Below are 17,944 nucleotides of genomic sequence, written 5' to 3' on the forward strand. Positions count from 1 at the left end.
TTTAGGAGAACTGTTTGCCCATGTTTGGTGCTTAATTTCAGCTGATTACAGTGCCATCATTCATTTCTAGTGAGCATTACTAGGTGACCACAATGCTCCAAGTAACACCAGTGTTATGCTGAGTGCATCCTATCAGTATATTCAGTATTCCTAGAGGATCAAGAAGGCATGTCCCAGACCACCATGCAGCTATACTGGTGCTCTATAAGTATCAGTGGTCCAGAAAAAAGGATGTTAACCACTTAAGGACTGGGCTGTATTTGAGAAATATGTGCTGCGTGGGCTCTCCAGCCCAAAGCACAGATCAGCAGTCACGCAGGGCGATCAGACTTCCCCCCTTTTTTCCCCACTAGGGGGATGTCCTGCTGGGGGGGTCTGATCGCCGCCGGCTGTATGTGTTTTGCGAGGGGGAGGGGCTCCTCAAAGCCCCCCTCCACAGCGATTCCCAGCCTCCCTCTCTTTCCCTCCCTCCCTCTCTTTCCCTCCCTCCCCTCCTCTCTCTGGGCGGTCCGTCCTGCGCCGCCTCTGATAGGCTTCAACCTATCAGATGCCGGCGATCCCCGGCCAATCAGAGGTCAGGGATCGCCGATCTCCTTTACGGCGCTGCTGCGCAGCAGTGCCGTATGATGTAAACACAGGGGATTTCTTCCCCGCATGTTTACATTTAGCCTGCGAGCTGCGATCGGAGGCTCGCAGGCTGTTCACGGAGACACCCTCCGTGAACTGACATGGAAAACCACTTACGACCTCCGTTTCCAGTCGTTAAGTGGTTTTAAGAGCAAGGCTGCAACTTTCACATAAGATTTCAGCCTGATGAGTAGTTGCGAGGTATTTGCTGCTCTAAATAAAATGCTATGAAATAATTTTTGCCTAGAATTTAGCAGTAGAAAGAAATGTAGAAATTAATGATGATAGAAATACTATGCATTTTGACCATTCTCTTCTCTTGTTTCAGGTGGCAAAACCTCAAGTAGCTCCACCTGGGCCTCCACGCAGAGCAGTATCAGCACCAGCCAGACCACAGGTTAGAGAAAGCTTCTTATATCAGTGTAGATGTTAAGGCCCGTTTCCACTACAGCGAATCTGCATGCGTTTTCTGCATGCAGATTCGCACAAGCAATAGAAATGGATGGGCCTGTTTCCACTTGTACAGGATTCTGTGCAGTTTGTCGTGCAGAAAAAATCTGCATGACAGACCCATCAGAATTCGCACACCCGCACGCGATTCCTCGGTAATGTAACTAAGTAGGAAAACTGCAAGCATTTTAGTCTTGCGGTATTCCCGGTGTTTCCGCATGCGTTTTCGCTTACAAACCCATGTCAATGCATGCCAGCATTGACATGGTTAAAATCGTGTTGCGCAAACTGCGAGCAATTCCACGTGAAAATCCACATAGAATGCCAACGAAACCGCATGCAGATTCGTTGCCGCGATTTTCTTGTCGAAATCGCGCGGCAGTAGTGGAAACTAGCAACCCATGGCAACTTAAAATCCAATAAAAGCATTCTATTCAAGTATCTAAAAGTATCTATTCAAAATCAAACTGATAGTAGTGGTTGGGGAGTGAGGAAGATCAGTAGTCCTAGGTGACTTTGTAGCACTAAGCTGGTCAGAGAAAGCCTTATGCTGGGCATACACAGAGCAATCCGGCGGCTCGATTAGCCGCCGGATCGACTCCCGCTGCATCCCCGCGGCCACCCAGATCGATTCCTGCTCGTCCCCGCGGGCGCTTCCTTATCAGCCGCTCGATTCCCCGCTATTGTCCGCCCGCGGGGATCGAGCGGGGAATCGATCCGCGCGGGTATCGAACAGGATGGAAATTATCAGCTCCCAGCATCAGCGGCTCAATATACGGTACAGAAACGTACCGTGTATCCCCAGCATAAGACGTAGTGCTGCGGTTTGCAGCTACATTTGCAAGGCCACGGAACCGGAAGTCTCAGACCACTACATTACTTGCAGGTTTTATAGATCCTGTGGCATGATTTTATCAAATCGGAGAGCGAGAAATTTTAGATCTGATTAAATTAAATAGTTTAAAGAAATTGTTTGTTAGATCGTTTTGCAATTATAGCTTAACAGCAGAAGATCAAGTTCCTTTTTCCTGCTGGGGCATATCATCAGAGTTCTAGTCCCTCTCCTTTGCCAGTGCTTAGGCGCCCTTTGGCGTGAACACTGCAGTCATGAGATTGCTCAGAGGCGCAGAAAAGAAGTCCTCTTTATCTTCTCTCAGTTTCTTTGAAAGCTCTCATTCATCTGAAAAGAGAATTACTAGGACAATATATAAAACTTAAGTTTTGTAATTCTTTTCTTTTCAGAAACCCACACCTCCAAACAAACCGTTGCCAGTGCTGAAACCTAAACCGGTAACTATCTCTTCTGCAAACCTTATACGAGATTCTTATGTACCTATATAGTATATCTACATGCCTGTACGGTCCCTCCCCTCCTCCATTTACCTAACCTCCATCAAAGGGGGGGACTGGGGTTGGGGGCACTCCTGTACCTGATGCAGAGCGGCAGAAGAGCGTTATACATTACCTGCTTCTAGCAGCAGGAAGGACCTCCTCACTCCTCTTTTATGTACAAGCGGCATACAGCTAATCATCATGCAGCTACCTTAGCCGCATGGTGATTGGCTGTACGACGCTTGTACTCTGAAGAGGAGTAAGGGCTCTTTTCCACTATGAAATGCGATCGCGATTGCGATCGTGATTCCGATCGCGATTGCAATCGCGTTTCAATTTCCACCATGCGATTGAGCTACTATACTCATTATAGTACAGCTCAATCGCATACAAAACGCGACAGGACGACGATTGCGCTTTGACCAAAATCGCATCGCAATCGGATCGCACTAATGGAAATTGCTGCTGCAGTTTCCATTAGTTTAATGTACCTTGCGATTTGCGATCAGAAGCAAATCGCAAATCGCAGGCTAGTGGAAAAAGGCCCTAAGGAGGATCTTCCCGACCAGAGAAGCAGGTAAAGTATAATATTTTGCTGCTGCTCTGCATTAAGTACAGGAGCAGGCCTCTCCGACAACACAACTATCCATAGTTTGGATATGAGTTTCTAAATGCATCTCTTAGGACTTCATACACCAAGAGCTAGCTGCTGGATTATGCCACCATTGTTCATATCGCACCTGATATCTCATGTTTAACCTTCCATATATATTGCTATGCTGCAGGTCTCTAAACTGCATACATATGTATTATTTATACCGCCTGAAATATCTATTCTGTGGTGGAATAAGATGTTAGTTGCCAATAGGGGGAAGGGAGTTTTTTTAGATGGCATGTATCATTTCTCAAATAATGCTAATGCTACAATACAATTTTAGGAAATTAAACAGAAGCCAGCCCCTACTGCTCCTATACGACCACTTAAACCATCAGAACTGAAAGCCAACCCTCATCCATTGCAAGTGAGTATTAAAAGTACAGTCTGTTATAAAGGTTTATGAGACCCAGACAATCGTATTGTGCTTAACAATGTCCATAATTTGAAAAATACACTTTACTATCAGAGCCCTGATTTCAACCCACATGGTGTGTATTAAAAGTGGCCTATTGCTTTATGCAGTAGGGATGAGCCTGGAAACTCAGCAGGCTCTGTAACACATGCATGCTAAACTCTTTAACTAGACCTTAAAAAGATTAAAGACCCCATGCTGACAGTTCTGCTTACTTGCCTACAGGCTTACAACTCTCCCTTGCTAGTGCTGTTTTTTTATAGTTCACTGCTAGTTTGATGTGAGATGTAATTGTGTTTATCCTGCAAAGGAAAATTCTTTTAGTCTGCATGGCTTAGAAAAGTCAAACAAAGGATTAAAAGGAGGCACAAGATTATGTTCTCAAACCATATGATACCATGAAGCAGCCTGTGTCTGGTCTCCTGGCTCTTTTCCATTAAAAAAAAATATATCTGTGCTGGCCTTTTTGCAGTCAGCATCTCAGATTCAATTACGTTAAGTGAACTGAAACGGAGTAATGCAGTAAACATTGTCTTTTTTTCTTTGAGAGAACTTTCCTGTCCTTACAGGAAGTGTATAATCCCTACAAAACAAACAGAAACACTAATAAACAAAAGTGAGGACGTGTTAACCCCCCTCCACACCAACAACTTTATTGCGGTACGTCATTTCCTGTCTGGAGTCCAGTAGAGATTGCGTTTTTGCAGTCCAATAAATTATTATCATTATTTTTCATCTTCTGTAGTTAATTACTATAGTGAATGCACATTACAGACAGTTACAAGGCAATGAGTAACAGATAAATAAAAATTGAACAGGCCAGCTATGCATCATACATAAGTAAATAAAGTGCGATTATACTCCCAAAAGTATTTCAGCAACTATTCTTAGTAACACACAAAAAAATGAATGCATTCCCATATATTCCCTGTGTGTAAAAACCTTCATTTTCACTGCAGAGAGCAGGAAATGCTTGTTTTTCTCTTGTCATCTGCAAAGGCAAATGTAATCATTGCCGGCTGAATCTTCAGAGGCATGTGTCTTCGCTCTGTCCCCCTCCCTCTGCTGCACAGACACATCACCCTGGCAACAGCTGAGTCACTTCAGAAGCAGAGTGAAGACACGTGTCTCAGAGAGCTTAAGCTGGCAATGACTACATTTGCAGATAGCCAGAGATAAGCAAGCTTATAAGCTGCTCTCTGCAGGGAAAATAAAGGTTTTTACATTGGGAGTGTGGGAATGCTTTCAATTTTTTTTTTAATGTAACTAAGAGAACTTACTTAAATGTTGTCCCACTTTAATGGCAACCTTTTCTCAATTGCTTTAACACTAAATTTGCTTTATTTATTTATTTTTTCAGAAAATTGCTTTGAGACCTCCTATTCCACAAAGATGATGATACTCGTGGCTTACCAGCCAAATATATGGAGATTGCATCAGTCATGGTTACATTGGCATTTATAGCTGATTCGGTAACAGTGACCACACTGCCATTGCAATGTTGGACGTGCCTTATTGCATATAACATGAAGATGGATAAAGGATACTATTGATAAGCATGACAGAGCTCATTGTTAATGAAGTACAAAGAGCAATGGCTGCACACCTCCTTTTTCCACAATCTCATCCAGAGGAAGGAAAATATGCATTTTGCAAGAAAATTTATCTCAAACCAACTAGTGATTCCAAAACTGTCATGGAGATTACCTGTGGAGAGTAATTGCCAGCATCTGGAATTTTTTTGTGCCATGACTGGAGCTACAAGACGAAGACAGAGAGAGAAAGGAACTACAACAAGCTACCTTTCAGTTTGTCATTGGACCTGTGGTTTTGCCGACCAGCACAATTTGCACTACAATGTGTGCACATCCGGGAGAAATCCTCCTGCATGGTACAGCAGAGATGTATCGGCTTACTTGCACTGCCTCTTGCACACATTGACTGGTTGTATTCTAGGGGAAAAAGGGATTCCGATCATCAAAGTACCAACCTTGGTATTTTCTGTCTGCACATTTTCCATAATGTTCATCATTCAAATCAAGCAATTATTTGGAAACTTCATTTGAATATGGAGTCTGCTAAACTTTACGTGACTTCGGCAATGTGAACTCAGTGTAATTAATAAGACAGATTTGAGAAATGACAATGCTTTATGTTCTGAGCTGCTTTATGACGATTACTAAAAGTGTACTGTACTAGTATTTTTATTATTGTATTGATATTTATAAATTGTGCTAATCACCATATTGGAGGAGGCATTTGTTTACAATGTTTGGTACATGTGTATGTACCGGTACATTACTAAGGGTCTGATTTACTAAGATTCTCCTAAACTGGAGAGCATCAGAAAATTATTACTGATCCAGCAAATCTGTCCTGTATTTATTCATGGCAGCTGATGTCAGGCATCAGGTTTTTTCAGCCGTCATCTACCTTACAGCGACCTTCTCTACAGTCTGATATGACCCAGGTTAGGCTTACAAAACTTGTGCCAGCTAATAGTTGACAACTGTTAAAGCCATGTTAGTGGTGCAGTGTTTTCCTAGATTCGTGTAGGCCCTGCAGAGCTTGTTTTCATCTGTGCATAAGCTGATGTAAAATAAGTCACTTGAAACATAGCTGGTAAGGTGCTCAGACACTGCCAACTCGCTGCATGCCAAACTTTTAGTACTGTAGGCAGTGCTCTTCTCAGACAGATTTAGTCTGTGCCTTCCTCCTTGCAGTCTGAACAGTAGGATTGATGTATTCCAGACATCAGCAGCAGTTCCACCAGAAGAACATTAAAACTGACTCATAGAGCTTTTCTGCTTCTGGTCATGTTATCAGTTTTAAGACAGATGCATATTTTTTTTATTATTATGTATTTGCATAAGCCTAATTTCACACAAAAAGGTAGCATGTTACCTCGCTGATTACTGAGGTAGTAGATGATATGTTTAGATCCCTGTCTGGGAATCGGTTTAAATAAATCCAAGCAGAATTGCTTATAGTCTCTGGTGTTCTTCAGGTTGGAGGAATCGAGGTAAATCACTATCCCAATCATTCCTGGGCACTGGGTTACAGGTACAGATTCTATGCAGATCCAAACTGCTGTGCTGGCACGTGCCTCATCCTGGGTGCCTTTAAAATCATAAACTACTTTTTAATATGACCTTGCAGCATTTTGCCACGATTATACATGTCATACATTGTAGCTGGCATTTGGAATTAAAGACACACCATTGCCTTTCATCTCAAAGCCAGACTGTGTCTAACGTTTCCACTGCAGGATGTAATTAGAAACGCATAAGTACCATGAAAAACTGAAGTCACAGGATTTCTTATGACTCATAGTCATGATTCTAGCATTGTAACTCTGCGACTCAGAAGTTTGCTTACACAAAAGTGTTTGGAGTTCAGACACACAGCCTAAAAACGTGTTTAGACTGGGTTATCGCCTAGTGCAAACACAATGGTGCTTTCTCCATAAATCCATGTGACATCTCACTCCTGCTGCAGTGTCGTGTGGACCAGCTCAGGAAGGGTTAATTTATTAACACGCACATTTACTTTCTGTAGCTGGAGTGAAGACACTCCTTTTCTCTTATGTGAACTGTTTATATGCTGCTGCATTTAGTTGTTTGTTTTTTTCTTTCGCTGCAAAGAATCTCTCAGTGAATGTTAAAGCACCAAACTGGAAGGTTTTTGCGCAGATAAAATAATGACACTCATTATATAAACTTTTCAAATAATTTGGGGATGTTGGAATTACTGGTAATATTATTGCAGTATTTTATTATTCTGTTTCAAAAAATAAAACTGTACAAAGTTTGGTAATTTGTGTGAGTCGTTGTGAGTTGAAAGTAGAAGTTACTTCTGGAGCAGCTACGACTGTGTGCTGAAGTAATGCACAGTATCTAAACATGTGTACAGCGAGGGAAAGAAGTATTTGATCCCCTGCTGATTTTGCGTGTTTGCCCTCTGACCATGAAATGACCAGTCCATAACTGTAATGGTAGGTTTATTGTAGCTGTGAGAGACAGATAAACAAAAGAAAAAATTCAAAAATACAAGGCCCCAAAGTCAGAGCTTGATGTGCATTGTAATGAGTGAAATAGGTATTTGTTACCTTAAAGAGGAACTTCAGCCTAAACAAACATACTGTCATTAAGTTACATTAGTTATGTTAATTAAAATAGATAGGTAATATAATCTCTTAACCACCCTGTTTTAAAAAAAACAGGCAAATGTTTGATTTCATGAGGGCAGCTATCTTTTTGGTTGAAAGAAGGTGACAGGGAGTGTGAGACACAGTTCCAACTGTCCTGTGTGCTGATCACCCCTCCCAGTTGCTAGGCAACGCGAATAACAACATAGGAAATCCCATCATGTTTTTCACAGCATCAGGGAAAAAAAGCCTGGGCAGTTTTCTTTGATGGGTGGAGCTTATCTAAAATGCAGCTAAAAATGATGTTTTGGTAAGAAAAACAAAGTTCTGATGTTGTGAAATTGTTAAAGAAACACCAGGCCTTTTAGTTCTGCTGAGTAGATTTTTAGTCCAGAGGTTCACTTTAACAAAAGATCAAGATTTCAGGCTCTCAGGTGTCTTTACTGTATGCAGGTAATGAGCTGAGATTAGGAGTAAAGGTGCATACATGCCTATGATGTATGTCGATCGGGATCCCACTCCCATGGAAGACATTGCAGGGGCGGGCCAATACAGATGTGTGTCAGCTGTTTTGCTACTGGGGGGGGGGGGCGAAGGAGTGGCGCATGCATGACATCACGCAGCAGGCAGGGGAGCGGCGTCTTCAAAGAATTTGGTCGCTTGTCGAGTGAATGGATCTGCCAGGCGGATCACTCATGGGTTGGGGGTCAGGGGCTACCATACACACGCTTGATAATCGGCTGACGGGTTGTTTTCGGTCACATCAGCCGACTTTAGGCAAACGTCTGTACGAGCCTTTAGTGAGTACTCCTAATCCCTGCTTGTTACACGACCTGTATACCTGTCCACAGAAGCAATAAATCAGATACCAAACTAGTCACTATGGCCAAGACCAAATAGGAATGACCTCAGATAGCTAAATGCTCCAGCAAGTTCACCACCGTGGGCAGGAGGTTCCAAGTTCATTCAGAATAAGACAGTCATGCATTAAGTTGCATTTCCTACCATTGCTTGTACCTTATATTTCCATGCAGAATGCTGACAAAACACCTTAGAGACTAATTAAGAGATTTAGAGATTTTTTTTTTCTTTTGCATTATTGATTGAGGTTGTTATGTGAAAAGGTGTAACTTTTCACACTGTCCCAGACAATGTGTGCATGTCATACACCTCTAATTAGCCTGCCATAAACAAGTGTCCATTTGCCAAGTGTTAAAATTGACTCTTAGCTACTGAGTTCCACCTGGCAGTCTCAGTTAACGGCTGGTTCTTGCTGCAGGAGCTTTTTCTAAGTGCTTGTGATTTTAAAACCTCTTGCTAATGTAATGAGCTGTTCTCACTTGAGCAAAGTGATCTTATAAAAATCACCCATAGCATTGCAATAGCAAGAGCTTTTCAAATCACCAGTGCTTAGAAAAAGCTCTTGCAGTGTGAACCAGTTCTTAATATGTATCATATAAGCATATATTAACTCCAAACCTACTTCAAGTGTAGACAATTCCTTCATTAAGTAATTATAAATTAAGCAGATAAAAGATCTGTAGTTGATTCCAGGTGTACTCTTTGCACTTGGAAGATTTTATTGCGAAGATTTTGCTTTATATTTATAAAAGCACCAGCATATTACACAGCGCTGTGCAATAGATAAAATAGATAAAAGCTTACTGCGTAGGCACAGTGCGATACTGCACCTGCGCAGTAAGATTCCGGAGATGCGAGAGGGAGCGAGGACGCGCGCAGCCACAGGTGTATTAGTCTAGTTAGACGAATAATTGACGGGTGACGGCGGGGAACGGCGGATCATAGAGGACGGCGCAGGCACATGACAGCTGCAGGGGGCTGGTAGAAGCAAATAACACAAAGATATCCCTCTATACTGAATCCCTATAATAAAACTTAACGTTTATTGGATTATTGTAAAAAAACGATCTGGCTGATAATATCTTACAAAACTTGCAAATATTGCTGGACCTACTCTGTCAGTTAAATGGAGAGATAGCTATACTTCCATCCCAGGTCCTATCGCAATATAGATAAGTTAAATTACACAACCCCCACCAAACAACCTGACATGTTTCACTTCTAAATGAAGCTTTTTCAAGAGAAAAGTGCTTAAAAAGTGCTCATAGTGATACGGTGCAAAGATAACATTCTTAAAAACAAGTATAAAGATATAGCCTGTCGGCTCATAACATAGTAGCAGCCAAACGAAGTGGCAGAATGCTTCTCCTTTTATACTTCCCTATAGGGTGGAGCTCTACACCACTCCCCGGATTGCCCATCCCCAGTCACTCCCACCATGGGGGCCAGTTCTCCATTGGTGCCCAGCCATGTCCATCACTTGGGCCACCAATGGTATCCAAGAGGTATATGGTCCCATAGATAAACGCCTTCAGTGCACAACCTAAGGTCTGCATATGCATTTCGGGGATCTTAGTTATAACTAAAAGGGGATAACGTTTATCTATGGGACCGTATACCTCTTGGATACCATTGGTGGCCCAAGTGATGGACATGGCTGGGCACCAATGGAGAACTGGCCCCCATGGTGGGAGTGACTGGGGATGGGCAATCCGGGGAGTGGTGTAGAGCTCCACCCTATAGGGAAGTATAAAAGGAGAAGCATTCTGCCACTTCGTTTGGCTGCTACTATGTTTTGAGCCGACAGGCTATATCTTTATACTTGTTTTTAAGAATGTTATCTTTGCACCGTATCACTATGAGCACTTTTTAAGCACTTTTCTCTTGAAAAAGCTTCATTTAGAAGTGAAACATGTCGGGTTGTTTGGTGGGGGTTGTGTAATTTAACTTATCTATATTGCGATAGGACCTGGGATGGAAGTATAGCTATCTCTCCATTTAACTGACAGAGTAGGTCCAGCAATATTTGCAAGTTTTGTAAGATATTATCAGCCAGATCGTTTTTTTTACAATAATCCAATAAACGTTAAGTTTTATTATAGGGATTCAGTATAGAGGGATATCTTTGTGTTATTTACTTGAACTCAGGGTCTGTTCTATTGGCTGGTAGAAGCCCCAGGTAAGTGTCCGTTTTTCTTTTCATTACCCCCACAGAACCCCTTTAAGTATTAGAGACCAGGCAATTTAGGTCTAGGTCAGTCTGCAGGTGCCCACTGATGGCAATGGAGGATCAAGGAAGGTGGTAGGGACACACTGGGTAGGGGCTGTAGAATTGATGCTCGCCAGAGCATGTTAGACAAGTGGTGGTTTTAAGGGCCTGTTTGAAGGTATTGTAAAAGGGAGTGATCCTCACTAGTGGTGGAAGGGAATTCTAAAGAGTGGGGGGGCAGCTCTAGAGAAGTCCTGCAGTCATAGGAAATGTGCAGAGGCAGCCAGGTATATGTATATGGACAAGCTCAGAGACGTAGTATGCACAGGTCTTGTGTATTCATTTGTAGGCCAGGAACACTTTTAAGCAGATCCTGAAATGCATACGGAGCCAATGGAGGGATTTACATAGGAGAGTCATTAATGGGGGAGTGTGGGAGTGGATGAGTCTGGCTACAGCATTCATGACGGATTGTAGGGGGGCAATGCAGTCCAGGGGGAGCCTGCCAGAAGGAAGTTACTATTGTCTAGGTGGGAGATGATAAGGGCATGAATAAGGAGTTTGGGACAGATCCGAGAGATGTTGCAGAGATGGAAGTTGCAGGATCGGGTAACATTTTGGATGTGGGGAACGTCAGACTCCTATGATGTCGACTGTGACATGAATATCTGTGAGGGGTGGTGCTGCGTGGGTCAGAAAAAACAGGAGCTCGGTTTTATCCAGGATTAGCTTCAGAAATCTGGTGCACATCCAGGAGGAGATAGTTGAGAGGCCGGAGGAGACCTTGTTGATGTTGGTGGGGGAGAAATCCAGGGTGTGGAGGCAAATCTGGCGATCGGCCAGTAAATCTTCTGAAAAAACTTATCACGTATTCCCAGCATCAGAACCTACTGACCAGAAAAGTCAAAAGGATTGGTTAGCACACCAGCTTATCAAAGAACAAAGCGTGAGTTTATTCTTCCATCATATGTCAAACACCATATGTTGACAATTGTTTTGGGGCCACACAGGGTCCCCTTCTTCAAAACAGTGCAGACAATTACTGTTCTGAAGAAGGGGGCCCTGTGCGGCCCCGAAACAATTGTCAACATATGATCATCATTGTGGTGAAACCCCTCCCACAGTGTGATGTCAGGGCCATGGTCTTGACAGTTTATTTTAATAATGAAACAGATTGTTGGCATGCATTTTTCATGTACTATAGAAATGTCCTGAGTGCTAAAAAGGTGTTCGGTTCACTTTAATGGCCACCATAGACGAGACACAGTACATTTATACTGTTTTACATACTGGCTTGAGCTGGGATGCGAATCCTGGTCAAAGGCTCAAATCCCACATCAGAGTCCTTACCAGTTCCCTACCCAGGTGGCAATACAACTAAATGGTTGTATCACCACAGATAAATCAAATGGAACTTTTCTATACTTTGTACACAGATCCATGGGCCATGTCTTTGTCTGGAACAGGTGCATCAAATATGAAAACTGAGTGAGTAATTCCCCTGTGAGCTTTTACTTTCAACGAAAAACAGGGAGGTGGAACTAGGGCTTTAAATTGTTGCAATAGAAAAATTTAAACATCTATGGCTACCTTTAAGTAGATGAAGCAACTTTAATTAACGTGAATAAATCCCAAATCTCAGTGAACAGCTTTTGACCGAGGAGAGAAAATAGCTCAGTCATTCAAAAACTACTGACTGTCCACATGTCAAGAGGCAAAATGTAGTGGATGAGATAACGAAACTGACATTCGTAGAAGTAGAAGCCTTCCGTTTCTAAAATATATCCACTATGTGAAGAGAACACTGCCTTTTTATGTACAATTTTCCATTAGTTGATGCTTCAGGCTCAAATTTAGTGAAACACCTACAGCAACTTTACCTATGGAGGGGGGAACTTTCATTTAGGAACATATTAGATGGAAGAATTGATAATGTCTTAGAAAAAAACCTCAAAACTACATTTCAGCGTGTTAACCTGTTAAGGACCGTAGGCTTACACCCCCCTTACTTACGTCAGTTAGATGGAAGCCTCGGGATGATCTGCTGCTCACCATGATCCTCCTTGTTGCTGTGCTACCCTCCATGTATGAGCGCTGCCAAACTGCACGGGCACCAGTGGGTTTGCGCCTGCACAGTAGCATGGCACTGCTTGTGCTGAGAAAAAAGCTGTGCACAACCAGCTCCGCTCATACACAGAGAGCAGCGTGGCCACAAGCAATCTTTGACTTTAAAGTGGATCTGAACTCAGAACTTCCTCTCTGCTTTAAAAGATAAGCAACAGCTTAATAACATTTAAATAAAAAACATTTCTTTGTTACAGCTGATACAAATCCTGCAATAAATCTGCAGTGTGCCTACTTCCTGCTTTCATAGATGCAGACATAGGGTTAACATCATGTGTTTAATTACAACATTTGATTAGTTTCTCTCTGTTTTCCTTCTGTCCTTTGCAAGAATTCAGGTCCACTTTAATATCTAAGATTGCTTAGAGGGTCCTAGCACAGCACAGGAGGGTGTAGGGAGACTGAGTGAAGCCTCTGGACCATCTAGAGACTACCACTTATTGAGGTAAGTATCAACTAAAAAAATGTTACAAATACCCTTTATCACTTGCATCAGTTGCGTTGCAGAATAAGTATGCACGTCAACTCACTGCCCATACCATTCTATAGGCCTGTCTACATCTTTAACTCACTGCAAACAAGTTTTGAATTACAATATAGAAATTATAGGGAGCCTGGGATAATCATATCTAAATATCAAATTTATTAGACCAATGAGACAAACAAACAGGGTTTATCACCCACTAAAAACTGTTAAAAAGCCTAATCCAAGCATATATCAGCCCTACATATGATAAATCCAGTTTTTGAAGTGCACTTCATGAAATAACTGGCACCAGTTTATAGCATCTTCAGAGCCCCCTTGTTTGAGATTGGTATGGACGGAATGTAACAATCTTCGATGTACCCCGTGTGTAAATTGCCACCTAATTTACGCACTCATTACATTAACTGGGATTCAGGTGCAAAACTTGGTGTGTTAGTACAGGTCTATCGGTAAAGCCGGTACTCACATAACCCAGCGTCTGCCAGTCTCTGTCAGGAATATTATTGCCGGCGGCCAAATTACCTCGCCAGTACCCAAAGTAGTCACTGAGCACCACTATATATACACAATGGGTTCTATTAACAAAACTTCTCATACATGACTCCCTCTGTATAAAACACTTGCAAGGCCACATCTGGAGTATGGGATACAGTTTTGGGCAACACACTATAGAAAGGACATTGAGGGATGGAAGAGCTCACTTACCAAGAAAGGTTGGACAAACTGGGCATATTTAGCTTGGAAAAAAGGCGACTGAGAGGTGACCTAATTAACATGTATAAATATATCAGAGGGCAATACAGAAGCTTGGCAGATGGCCTTTTTGTCCCTAAGGTTGTACATCAGACAAGGGGACATGATTTGCGTTTGGAGGAAAAAAGTTTTTGCCATCTATTTAGAAAGGGGTCCTTCACAGTGAGAGTGGTTAAAATCTGGAATATGTTACCTCAGGAAGTAGTTATGGCAAACTCTATATCTGCATTTAAAGAGGGCTTGGATACTTTCCTTGCATTTCAGGGCATCCACGGCTATAATAATTAGGTAATTCCCAGGAGAGTTGATCCACAAATTTATCTTCGAAAACAAGTAAACAAAGAAACCGAGAGCCCAATATGGTGTAGTAAGTTGATACAAATGGAGAAGAATTGAAAGTACGTGGTAAATATACTCACAAGTCTGGGTCACCACAAAGGCAACCACTGAGAATGCAGGTGGGGATAATTTGAACCTGACCCCACTCAGGTATTAAAAAGTCGCTCTCTGTAGAAAAATGGGGAAACACCCCTCCACCCAGGGTGGACTGTATAGTGATAAAACAAAAGTAACAGAGGCGCCAACAAGTGTAAAATGGTTAAAAACCGTTTAAAAGGAGGGGTGTAGGTGGATACACCTCTCAGGTAAAAATAGACCAGCCACTACGCTGTTAATAAATGACAGTACTATTTATTGGGGATTCTCCAAGCATGCAACGCGTTTCACGGGCAAAGCTCCCGCTTCATCAGGCAATCGAATAGGAGAAACACTGGGGGGAGAAACAAACAGAAGAAAAATATGCCAGGGAACGCTTGATTTACAGACAAGACAGAAAACGCTAGACATTTTTATACACATTGTATATGAAATTATATATGAACTCACATGCACAGTATAAATGAACAATCTTTTACTGTAGATGTTGTTACTATGATTTAAATCCTCAGACTATGTAAAATATCACAAATTATGGACACCCATCTATGTCACCTGGTATCATAGAAAACATATGCTCAATAACCTTCTATATACTACTCTTTCAGGTATGGTCAGTTTAGTGGAAGCCATTATGTGAAGGTCTTAGTGCCTAATCATATGGAATATGCCCAATTGGAATAATATACAGAGCCAAATCATATGGGTTGCACGTACACATTGAGCTAAATAGGTGGTAGATACTTTACTTGCACAATAGGGAAAAACGTGACAGGCACATATGTATGAGGATATATATGATAAGATTGCTTACCAGTAAAAGGTCCAGATCTGAATCAAGCGCCTATATGGGGGTCTGCGGAGATGCCTCCGTGATATATACCACGGAGGCATCTCCGCAGACCCCCATAGAGGCGCTTGATTCAGATCTGGACCTTTTACTGGTAAGCAATCTTATCATATATATCCTCATACATATGTGCCTGTCACGTTTTTCCCTATTGTGCAAGTAAAGTATCTACAACCTATTTAGCTCAATGTGTACGTGCAACCCATATGATTTGGCTCTGTATATTATTCCAATTGGGCATATTCCATATGATTAGGCACTAAGACCTTCACATAATGGCTTCCACTAAACTGACCATACCTGAAAGAGTAGTATATAGAAGGTTATTGAGCATATGTTTTCTATGATACCAGGTGACATAGATGGGTGTCCATAATTTGTGATATTTTACATAGTCCGAGGATTTAAATCATAGTAACAACATCTACAGTAAAAGATTGTTCATTTATACTGTGCATGTGAGTTCATATATAATTTCATATACAATATGTATAAAAATGTCTAGCGTTTTCTGTCTTGTCTGTAAATCAAGCGTTCCCTGGCATATTTTTCTTCTGTTTGTTTCTCCCCCCAGTGTTTCTCCTATTCGATTGCCTGATGAAGCGGGAGCTTTGCCCGTGAAACGCGTTGCATGCTTGGAGAATCCCCAATAAATAGAACTGTCATTTATTAACAGCGTAGTGGCTGGTCTATTTTTACCTGAGAGGTGTATCCACCTACACCCCTCCTTTTAAACGGTTTTTAACCATTTTACACTTGTTGGCGCCTCTGTTACTTTTGTTTTATCACCACAAATTTATCTGACTGCCATCTGGTGTCGGGAAGGAATTTTTCCCTTTTAAGACATTGGCCCAAACCTTGAAAGGTTTTTTGCCTTCCCTTGGAATCGACTGGGATATGTGCAGGTTCAGGATGGTGTTTTTAATTATTTTTTATTTTCTGGTTGGACTTGATGGACGGATGTCTTTTTTCAACCAAACTATGTAACTATGACTTATTTATCACCTAATTAATTAAAATAACCTTTCAGCAAATGTATAAGCAAAATAATCACTTAAAGTAAATGGTTCCTGATTAACTTCATTTCAATATTACTTTTCTTACCTTAACTATATTATATTTTTGCTCTTTGGGAGCTTAAACATGTAACATAGATATGGTGAAAACTGAGAAAAATAGGTGAAAAAGCTTTGTGAATCATGCCCATAATGGCCTGGGGCAGCGCCCAAATCATTGGCGCAGCTCTGCACTGAAAACAGCTATCAAGAGTACCGTGATTTACACAGTAATCTTAATACTCTGTACAGAGTAGTGTGATTTATGAAAAAAAAATAGCAAAACTAATGCCTTCTGCATTTGTCCTGCGTTTTCGAATAGGTTAAATGAATGAGAGTGAGTACATGCAAATTGCATAGTTAACGAGGAGCTATGCAATTTGCTTGCGATCTTCCATTTTAAAAACTCCTGCGGCTTATACAAAAAATTCCCACAGAGGGAATTGTAATAGTGGACACCAATGGCAGGGATCAGCACTTGATCCCTCGGGGAACAGTTCAGGTTCAGTTCTGTACAGAAGTGTTTCTAGCCTGCAGGCTAGGAATGTGTTCTGTTGCTGTGGAGAGTGGAGGATCCCAGATGGAGCAGCGGGGAGAGGGACAGAACAATGTCCTCTCGGCCGAGTTGATCTACTGCGGTGGATTGACCTCCAGTGCAACAAAGGTCGGGGACTGTTGTACGCATGCTAGATAGAGCGGCAAACCCAGGATTTTCGGGTGGAGGGGGGTTGAGATTCCTGAAAGCTCTTTCTTAGCCACACACAATATTAAAAGGTGGTGGAACATTAGAGTATGACTATGGTAGGGATTGTGAGGTCCTCTGAGGATAATTACTGACTATCATTAAAGCACTGCAGATGATGTCAGTGCTATATAAATACATAATAATAATATAGTACTACATTACGCTAAGATTATAGTAGGATTAGATCATGAGCTCCTCTGAGGACAGTCAGTGACACCACTATGTACTCTGTAAAGCTCTGCGGAAGATCATGTCGATGCTATATCCTACCTAATAATATACAAGAGTCCCTGCGTCCTGTCCCTGTGTCAGTGCTTTTGCGTTACTGCGCATGTCCTGCACTGTCAGCTGTTGGGACAGGACGCAGGACGGACCAGGGGGGCATGTGGGTACGGATGTGCGTGCGCGCGGGGGACGAAGGGGGGGGGGACGAGAGATGGTGAGGCAAAGACACTAGAGTGGGAGAAATATATAGAAGAGAGTGGGGGGTTGGGGGGGGTGAAGGGGGGGGGGGGGGAGAGATGGTGATGCAGAGACACTACAGTGGGAGAAATATATAGAAGAGAATGGGGGGCAGGTAGAGAGAGGAAAGCGAGAGACAGTAAAGGGGAAGAGACATGAGGGAGTGTCAGTGTCTGTGGTCAACAAGAGAGTGGGAGAAAGAGAGAGTAGTAGCAGAAAAATCACCATTGCCAAAAACAGCTTCTATGATGAAAGAGCACTTTTCTCCTTATGTCCCTTTCTGCTTCCTGTACTTCAGCATCTAATTGCCTAGCAACGCATGGCGGTGTCCATGGAA

General features: G+C 42.2%; 1 protein-coding gene across 1 annotated transcript in view; it reads left to right on the forward strand.

Moving 5' to 3' along the window:
- Nucleotides 1–7,228, forward strand: part of ADAM8 (ADAM metallopeptidase domain 8) — a 70,613-nt gene extending 63,385 nt beyond the window's left edge. The window contains exons 22-25 of the mRNA XM_068255359.1: nt 956–1,024; nt 2,320–2,367; nt 3,348–3,431; nt 4,840–7,228. Of these exons, the coding sequence (XP_068111460.1) occupies nt 956–1,024; nt 2,320–2,367; nt 3,348–3,431; nt 4,840–4,875 (237 nt within the window). The 3' untranslated portion in view covers nt 4,876–7,228. The remainder of the gene's footprint in view (nt 1–955; nt 1,025–2,319; nt 2,368–3,347; nt 3,432–4,839) is intronic.
- The last annotated feature ends 10,716 nt before the right edge of the window (nt 7,229–17,944 follow it).

This window comes from Hyperolius riggenbachi, chromosome 10, assembly GCF_040937935.1.
Source record: "Hyperolius riggenbachi isolate aHypRig1 chromosome 10, aHypRig1.pri, whole genome shotgun sequence".
Lineage (NCBI taxonomy): Eukaryota > Metazoa > Chordata > Amphibia > Anura > Hyperoliidae > Hyperolius > Hyperolius riggenbachi.